General features: G+C 38.6%; 2 protein-coding genes across 5 annotated transcripts; both read left to right on the top strand.

Moving 5' to 3' along the window:
• Nucleotides 1–1,844: 1,844 nt before the first annotated feature.
• Nucleotides 1,845–6,514, top strand: LOC121764939 (glutamate receptor 3.3-like). Of its 4 annotated transcripts, none has more exons than XM_042160971.1 (8): nt 1,845–1,994; nt 2,117–2,199; nt 2,651–2,922; nt 2,990–4,332; nt 4,418–4,695; nt 4,774–4,805; nt 4,908–5,314; nt 5,912–6,514. In XM_042160971.1, exons 3-8 carry the CDS (start codon nt 2,652–2,654, stop codon nt 6,365–6,367), a joined length of 2,787 nt encoding a protein of 928 aa, XP_042016905.1. In that variant the 5' UTR covers nt 1,845–1,994; nt 2,117–2,199; nt 2,651; the 3' UTR covers nt 6,368–6,514. The 4 variants fall into 4 exon arrangements, with proteins under 4 accessions (XP_042016905.1, XP_042016908.1, XP_042016907.1 ...); XM_042160973.1 differs by having other exon boundaries at nt 1,951–1,969; XM_042160974.1 differs by lacking the exon at nt 2,117–2,199 and having other exon boundaries at nt 1,871–1,994.
• A 427-nt stretch (nt 6,515–6,941) lies between these two features.
• Nucleotides 6,942–8,232, top strand: LOC121764940 (60S ribosomal protein L21-1-like). The gene is made up of 2 exons (XM_042160975.1): nt 6,942–7,242; nt 7,816–8,232. The coding sequence occupies exons 1-2, from the start codon at nt 7,006–7,008 to the stop codon at nt 8,071–8,073; spliced, it is 495 nt and encodes a 164-aa protein (XP_042016909.1). The 5' UTR covers nt 6,942–7,005; the 3' UTR covers nt 8,074–8,232.
• The last annotated feature ends 612 nt before the right edge of the window (nt 8,233–8,844 follow it).

Here is an 8,844-nt window from a genome sequence, read left to right as displayed (position 1 = left end):
AATAAAAACTAATTTAGTTGTTGTAATTTTGTTATTTGGTCTTTAATTTGATGTTATGTATTTCAAATAGTATTCAAATAACTATTTTTAATTTGATGTTATGTATATACTAGTGTATAATTTAGGTGAATACAATTAAATATAATAAGGCATTAATTAAATAATGTCATGTACTAATTATTTTAATAAAATAAAGTAATTAGTCTCAGAACCAAACTAGTTCATTAACTTTTCGAATAGTAACAAGTTAATGAACCAAATTATTTACTCCATTTAAATTGGGTCATTTGATAAAATTTATCAAAAGTCAAAACCCATTTAAGAAAGGCCCAATTGATCCAAACATAAAAACGTGCGCCGCATCATCTTCTTCTTCTTCTTCCTCCTCCCTACTCTGGTAAAAGATATTCTCATCTGCATTTTTATGTTTCTTCTTCGCCGATGCAGTTTTATTCTTTCTCTAATCCCAAAATACAACAAAAAGATTAAGTCTTTGGTAAATATAAATGGTTCCGGCTCCGGCGAAGCCCCCGCTTGAGCGGTGGTTTAGCCAACGCTATCTCCGTCCCTGCTCCTACTTCATACTTTGGTTTTTTTAATATTCATAATAGATTAAAGTTTGATGAGCTATGGATTGATAATGATCACTTAAAGTTTTATAACACTTGCAAAATCGCGTAATACATCGTTGTCTCGTTATGATATTGAAAGAATAAAGATATCATTTTTTTGGTATTACTATTGTTAACAATATACTGAAGGGACATGTGAAATGAAATGAAATAAAATAAAACTAAAGGGTGGGTTCTGCTGACGTTTTTAGGTATTGAGGAAAAGAATGCTCCTTCAAATTAAATATCATACTATCATAATCCTATCCTATATAAGTAATATATAATTAAAATGAGCCAATGCTAGTTAATTAAGAGGGAAGTGGAGTAGTAAGTAAAAAGTAGGCAGTGGAGTATATCATATTGAAGGTGAAACCAATACGCAAGGTTGAGGTATATATAATATATATATATGCAAATTGTTTATAGCATAGAAATATATGTAACCGACTTAAATTAATAAGTTTCGAAATAAATGCTTTTTCAGCTCTATATTTTCAACTTTAATTTCATGTTACTCTTAATTTATTGCGAAAAATGACGCGAATCGACTCTTTTTGCCCTTTCAAAACTATGTAAGCGATACAAAATTGTTGGCCTCATAATTGATAATTCTTTTTTTTTTGCACGTTTTTGGCACCATGGTTGAAACTTTAGAAACAGATACACCATATTTTGAAAACAATAGTATTCAAGCCAAATTTTGATTACTTTATTGAAATTAACACAATAATTTCTCTACCATACACCAACTAGTACTCAAGTAGTCAAGTAATTAGTCGGAAATATAGTTCCAAATTCTAATTCTTAACATTCATTTCCCCAACATATTATTGTACCCTCTACAATCACACAAATATTTAACACGTAACTTTGTCTCTATATTTAATCTGAAGCAACTTAAAAAGTATTTGAAAAAAATACTCATTTTTTATGTTTTCTGTTACTCCATATAATTGTAAAGAAGAAAATTATTGGATGTTCATTGTTAACACATACTGCTGTATAATTAATTGAGTAATCACGACTTTTTCCACCCCCTCAATGATTATTTTTTGCTGGAAAATAGCATAATTTCATCAAAAAAAAAACAATTTTCGTATCATTATCATTACTACAAGCATGTCCCCACCACAAAACTTATTTCCTTCCAACTTTCAATAAAATCCAAAACGTTTTACACGGCTGTTATAATTAATTCAACAAATTCTTGAAAGCCCATTTCCATTATACTCAAGTTCGTCATCGGTGCAATATAATTTTATTGCATAAAAGGTTATAAAACGTGAACAGCCCAAAAACCCAATCTTGAATAAAAGAAAAAAAGAAATCACTAGAAATCCACGGTCATGGTTCAGGTGATTTCCATTTCCTTGGACATGGGTGAGTTTTTCATGACCCATATGATGCACTGTTTCTGTTTTTTTTTTTTTAATTTGTATAGTTGGTTGATGGGTGGTATTATCTTTGATGGCTTCTTCACTGCACTTCTCCAAAACTCCCAGAGAAGCATCATATGGAATATGAAGCTTCTTAACTACTTTTCCTAGTATAATTTTTGCCAAAGTTGCAATCTTGGTGCTCCAAGGTATGCTTCTTAGCTCAGAATCTGTTTTTTTTCTTTACTTTTTTGTTTTCTCTTCTTAGCTTTAGTTCTTGTTGTACATTTCTAAATGTCTCTGTAACATTCAGCAATTTGTTGTCTGTGTGCATTTCCACTGTTAAAGGTGCTGGATTTGGATACCCTCTTTTCTCTAATTAGCTACTATGATTTTGAGGGTTTTGGTTATAAATCTTGGAACTCATTCTTGCTGGGAATCTGTAAAGTTGCCTAATTGATTGATCATCCCTCATTGTGTGTGTGTGTGTGTGTGTGTTTTGTAAAAAATTGAAAGGGGATTTCAAGTGCTAAAGGTGATGAGTTTGTTGGAGAGACACTGGGTGTTTTGGTTATAATTGATTGAAGTGATTCTTGCTGGGGATATGTGAGCATTTCTGGAATTGAGAAGTGATCATAGTGTGTGTGTGTGTGTTTGTAGGATGAGTGTGTTCTGGATTGTTTTGCTTTCGACACTCTCTCTAGGAATTGGAGTGTCATCCGATGGCTTGAGTGTGAATACTTCTTCAAGACCGGTTGTTGTGAACGTTGGAGCGATATTCACTTTCGATTCAACGATTGGGAGAGTGGCTAAGCTCGCCCTTGAAGAGGCTGTCAAAGATATCAATGCCAACTCGAGCGTGCTTAAAGGCTCCAAATTCAATGTCATCTTTCGAAACTCCAACTGCAGTGGCTTTCTTGGCTTGGTTGAAGGTATCCCTTCATCTCCCCAACCTTATCTTTTATGTCATAGTCTTACAAATCTATCTTCTTTGTGCAGCTTTACGGTTTATGGAGACCGACATTCTTGCAGTGATCGGCCCTCAATCTTCTGTGGTTGCGCATACTATCCTGCACGTTGGTAACGAGCTGACAACGCCCTTTGTGTCGTTCTCTGTGACAGACCCGACTCTCTCGAATCTCCAGTTCCCCTACTTCGTTAGGGCAACGCAGAGTGATCTGCATCAGATGACTGCTGTGGCTGAGATAGTCGAAAACTATGGTTGGAAGGAAGTGATTGTTGTGTTTCTTGATGATGACTACGGGAGAAACGGGTTGTCTGCTCTGGATGATGCCCTTGCAGCTAGGCGCTGTCGGGTTTCCTACAAAGCAGGGATTCCTCCCGGGATTGTGAGCCGGAGCGACATCATGGATATACTCGTGAAAGTTGCGCTGACAGAGTCTCGTGTCATCGTCCTGCATACATATCCGCCTACTGGATTCACGGTGTTCTCTGTGGCGCACTATCTTGGGATGATGGACGATGGCTACGTCTGGATCGCCACGGATTGGCTTGCGTCTGCCGTGGATTCTGCTTCGCCTTTTCAATCTGCAGGCATGATGGAAATTCTGCAAGGAGTGATCTTTCTACGGCAATACACTCCGGATTCGGAGAGGAAACAGGCTTTTTCAGCACGGTGGAACAAGGTGACCGGTGGCTCGTTGGGCCTAAGCACGTACGGTCTGTATGCTTACGATGCTGCTTGGTTGCTTGCTCATGCTATCGACTCGTTCTTCGATCAAGGAGGGCGTATCTCGTTTTCTAATGATTCGAACCTGCTTTCGACTCAAGGGAGTAAATTGCATCTCGACAAAATGGTCATTTTCGACGGGGGTCCTCTCCTTCTTAAGACTTTGATGGAGAGTGACTTTGTAGGTCTAACGGGACGAGTCAAGTTTACCGACGACAGGACCCTCGTTCTTCCTGCATACGAAGTTATAAACGTCGTTGGGACTGGTCTCCATCGGGTTGGTTACTGGTCTAACTACTCAGGACTATCAACTAAGGCTCCCGAAGCTCTATATACGCACCCTCCCAACCGGTCTACTTCGAGTAATCAGCTAAAGAGCGTGCTTTGGCCGGGGGAATCCATAAGGACGCCCCGTGGTTGGGTGTTCCCGAACAACGGGAAGCAACTGAGGATTGGCGTGCCACGACGAGTTGGTTACAAAGAGTTCGTGTCTCAAGTCCAAGGCACCAATAACTCGAAAGGCTTCTGCATAGATGTGTTCACAGCTGCTGTAAACTTGCTGCCATATGCCGTCCCATATCAGTTCGTCCCCTATGGAAATGGCATCGAAAATCCGAGTTACAATGAGCTCGTGAAATTGATCACCACGGGAGTAAGTTACTTGAATTCATATAATCATATAGTACTATGTATGTAGGCTGGCATCGAGCGTCTTAAATCGTGCTTTCTTGTGATAGTTCTTCGATGGCGTGGTTGGAGACATTGCAATCACAACAAACCGGACAAAAACTGCGGACTTCACTCAGCCGTATGCTGCATCTGGACTTGTGGTGGTGGCCTCGGTTAGCAAACGGAACACGGGCGCTTGGGCTTTCTTGAGGCCGTTTTCGCCTCAACTGTGGGCGGTTAGTGCAGCGTTCTTTGTCTTCATTGGCATCGTCGTGTGGATTTTGGAGCATCGGATGAATGATGAGTTCCGAGGGACGCCAAAGCAGCAGCTAATAACCATCTTCTGGTAAGCTTTTCTCACAAGAATGTACGACGAAATCAGACTATCGATCGACCTAACACCCGTTTCTTTTTTTCGTTGCAGGTTCAGCCTCTCAACTCTGTTTTTTGCTCACAGTGAGTAGGCATATACCCATAATCAGTTTCCTAAATTAGAACTCAACTCACATTGCTTCTTATGTTCAAACACTAAATTCTATATCCTTTCATCGAAAACAGGGGAGACAACGGTGAGCACCCTCGGGCGTGCAGTGCTGATCATATGGCTCTTTGTGGTTCTGATCATCAACTCAAGCTATACTGCGAGCTTGACGTCCATACTCACAGTACAGCAGCTCTACTCTCCGATCAAAGGGATTGATAGTTTGAGGGACGGGGACGACCCTATTGGGTACCAAGTGGGCTCTTTCGCGGAGCATTATCTGAGCGAAGGGATTGGCATACCCAAGTCGAGGCTTAGGCCTCTCGGATCACCGGAAGAGTATGCGATGGCTCTTAAACGCGGCCCCAAGAAAGGAGGCGTTGCTGCTATTGTCGATGAACGGCCGTACATAGAACTTTTCTTGGCAAGCCAGTGCCAGTTCAGGATTATTGGCCAAGAGTTCACCAAAAGTGGCTGGGGATTTGTGAGTAACATCTAATTTCCTTTTGCATCACTTTTAAATATGATTTATTTTTGCATGATTTCATCTCGTTAGAGTGACGATTTTATGACTGAAACCTACCTCGACCAAGAAAGTAGTACTATTAAAATTGCATAATTTCATTGGTAAATGGATTTACAACCCGAATTTCTCGTTGTAAAATCCATCTACACCGTCTAGGTCGAGCCCGTTGCACCGTCTACGGAAACATCATTAATCTTAACAACTTTTGATGCAGTTCTAGAATATATGACTTGGAGGCTAAGCAAGTTATTATTTAGGTTTTATCTATTTCCTAGTTAATAGAATTAGTAGATTGAAAATATTAGGAGGGATTGTATTTCCTTCTACAAAATTAGATTTTCCGTTTTTGCTTATTTTCATTTTTAGTTATTTTCCATAAGTTTAGGATTTTCTTTTGCTTTCATTGTTGAACTTAAAAGACAGACTTTGAATATATAATTTTGCATCGAGTGTTTATACTCTTTAAGTTCTCAATTAGTTGAGTTCTTTTTTTTACCAGTTTAATCATTCCCATACGTTTCTACCAGTTCTGCATTAACTTTCATATTTATCTAGGCATTTCCACGAGACTCTCCTCTGGCCATTGACCTATCAACCGCGATCCTAACCCTATCCGAGAACGGGGACCTTCAACGGATCCACGACAAGTGGCTGACGACAAGCACGTGCAGCTCGGATAACACGGAGCTGGAATCGGACCGGCTTCATCTAAAGAGCTTTTGGGGCCTCTATCTACTATGTGGTATCGCGTGCTTCCTTGCGCTCGTCGTCTACTTTATCCAGATCATCAACAGGTACCGTCAAGCTGCCAGGGACGAGCTCACTTCGTCGGAGGGCAGCAGCTCGCGCTCCAAACGCATCCAAACGTTGCTGTCGTTGATTGATGAGAAGGAGGATATATCCCGACGCGATCGGAAACGGAGAAAGCTGGAGATGTCGTTGTCGGAGAACAACCAAAGCGAAAGGGATCAGAGGGATTCCAACAGAAACAGCTTCAACACAAAGAGTTAAAAAAATGAACACGTGATTTTATTTATGCTCATCAATGTTGAAGCTTATATATGAGAAGTGTTGTGAGTATATGAATAATTTCAAATACTGGAAATTGTATATACTATAGAGGCATATAGTTTACAACTATTTATTTCATTGTATTAATGATTTTGTAGCTCACCAATTTAATGAGACAAAGTTTAGAGTTAGGGAAATCACTACTTAAATACATAACTAGAGATCACGAATTTAGTTCACTACGCGAAGGAGTGAACAAAAGCGTAATTATAGTGAATTAAAATGCGAATTTAGTGGAAATTGTTTTGGTTTACTCGTTGTTTTCAAATTCATATCGTAAACTAAAACGCCCATATAATGAACTAAATCATTTTGATCAAATAACTGAGATTTGTTCTCTAATTATGCACTTAATATTAATTATACTTTGATCGATCTCCCTATATTTGTGTTTTAAATAGTACTAACACATAAAGTATTTAATATTTTTATATTGTAAGTATATTTATATGGAATGGCCACAAGGCCCTAAAAGAAAAGGCCCATAGCCCATTGGAATAGCATAAAGTGTAAAAACCCTAATATATCTCCGCCGCTGTCGACTCCAATTGCATTTCATTTCTGAGAGAAATAGCAAAATGCCGGCGGGTCACGGTTTGAGGTCGCGCACCAGAGATTCCTTCTCCCGCGCCTTCAGGAAGAAAGGTCCTACTCATCTCACTACCTACCTTCGGATCTTCAAAATCGGCGATTATGTCGACGTCAAGGTAAACGGATCTATCCACAAGGGTATGCCCCACAAGTTTTACCATGGCCGCACCGGTCACGTCTGGAACGTCACCAAGCGCGCCGTCGGCGTCGAAGTCAACAAACAGGTATACTATGCTGCTTTTTCTTTTTGAATGATCTGCATTTTTGGGCATACTCCAGTAGTTTTGTTTTTTGATTTATCGGTTTTGCTAATGATAGTCATAGAATGAATTGACAATTTAAGCAATTAGAATTTTATGTTGAGATTTATATTAATCCTAATAGATTAATAGAACGAGCTTTGAAACTGAATCTATTTTGAATTCGGCTAACTAGGAATGTGTTAATTGGTTTAAACAAGTTTGTGATATACTCCATGAATCATACTCATGTATGTTTAAGCAATGATAAATTTGTGCTATAGTTGTTTTCCTAAATGGTGTTTCCATGGTGAATTCTAATTTCTGCAATTACTAGAATTTTATGTTAATTTATATTAATAGATTAGGTTTGAAACTGAATCTCTTTTGAACATTGTATATCCTAATTCGGCTAATTGGGGCTTTGTTAGTTGGTTTAAACATATACTCCACGAATATATAGTTATATTAGTATTTCTAATTGGTGATTTTCTTGTATGTTTTTAAGCTTGTTTCCGTATTTCGGGTTAAAATTTAGTGTGTTGTTTTGTGGTAAAGGTTGGAAACAGGATCATCCGGAAGAGGATCCATGTTCGTGTGGAGCACGTCCAACCCTCGAGGTGCCATGAGGAGATCCAGGAGAGGATAAAGAGGAACGACAAGTTGAAGGCTGAGGCCAAGGCTCAGGGCAAGATCATCAGCACCAAGAGGCAGCCGGAGGGACCCAAGCCCGGTTTCATGGTCGAGGGTGCTACACTAGAGACCGTCACTCCCATTCCGTACGATGTCGTTAACGATCTCAAGGGTGGTTACTAAACAAGCCTCACCATGTTTTGTTATTTTCCTTTTTGCAGTTAACTTGTGTGCCCTTTTTTTCTTTTAGACCAATTTTGGCTGTGCTTGCATTTCTCTTAAATTGGGATTTTGATGTCTGAATTTATATTTCTTCATATAATCACTGTTTTGTTTAAATCATTCATCTCGCTACAGAAGGCGCCATATTCACATTCAACAACTATACCTATGCTAAGTCTATTGTTCTACTTCTCATTTACGTATTAAAATCTTTGTCAAATCTTGGAGTACAATATCATGTTTTTATATTAATTTTTTCCCAATTCAATGAAATGAAAAGTGGAAAAAAGAAACTCAATATGATTATTACTAACATTAAGTCATTAACAGAAATTAACAGACATACTACTGAATATGTGATAAAACCAGGTAAAACCCTAACTCAATTAACAGATCCCCCCTTTTCTTCAAGTATTAATGTACTTTGGCATCTTCTCTTGTCTAAGCTTCAAACCAATCATTTTGAGTAGTTTTAATAGTTTGCCGCTAGCCAAATGGGGTCTCGCTGTGCTATGTTTCTGTTTTAGGACTTAATTGTTATATTGGGTCTAGCCCGTCTACTGTGTGCCTACAACTCTGTAATCAGAAAACAATATGGAATACAGTATGTCCTCCGTTTCCTGTCATGGATGTATCCACACAATATTGATGAACAATGTAAATTCTGTGTTTCTTTATGTTTCTGTTTATCTCGATTACACAATTTGCTCTATTCTTTCACAACAATATACA

This window comes from Salvia splendens, chromosome 14 (genome assembly GCF_004379255.2).
Source record: "Salvia splendens isolate huo1 chromosome 14, SspV2, whole genome shotgun sequence".
In the NCBI taxonomy this organism is placed as follows: Eukaryota; Viridiplantae; Streptophyta; class Magnoliopsida; order Lamiales; family Lamiaceae; genus Salvia; species Salvia splendens.
This window is presented reverse-complemented; position numbering and strand designations above follow the sequence as displayed.

Coding starts and splice junctions, on each gene's coding strand:
- LOC121764940 (XM_042160975.1), top strand. CDS start 7,006: ATGCCGGCGGGTCACGGTTTGAGGTCGCGCACCAGAGATTCCTTCTCC. Junction 7,243..7,815: donor GCGTCGAAGTCAACAAACAG/GTATACTATGCT, acceptor TTTGTGGTAAAG/GTTGGAAACAGGATCATCCG.
- LOC121764939 (XM_042160971.1), top strand. CDS start 2,652: ATGAGTGTGTTCTGGATTGTTTTGCTTTCGACACTCTCTCTAGGAATT. Junction 4,333..4,417: donor TGAAATTGATCACCACGGGA/GTAAGTTACTTG, acceptor TTCTTGTGATAG/TTCTTCGATGGCGTGGTTGG. Junction 4,806..4,907: donor AACTCTGTTTTTTGCTCACA/GTGAGTAGGCAT, acceptor CATCGAAAACAG/GGGAGACAACGGTGAGCACC.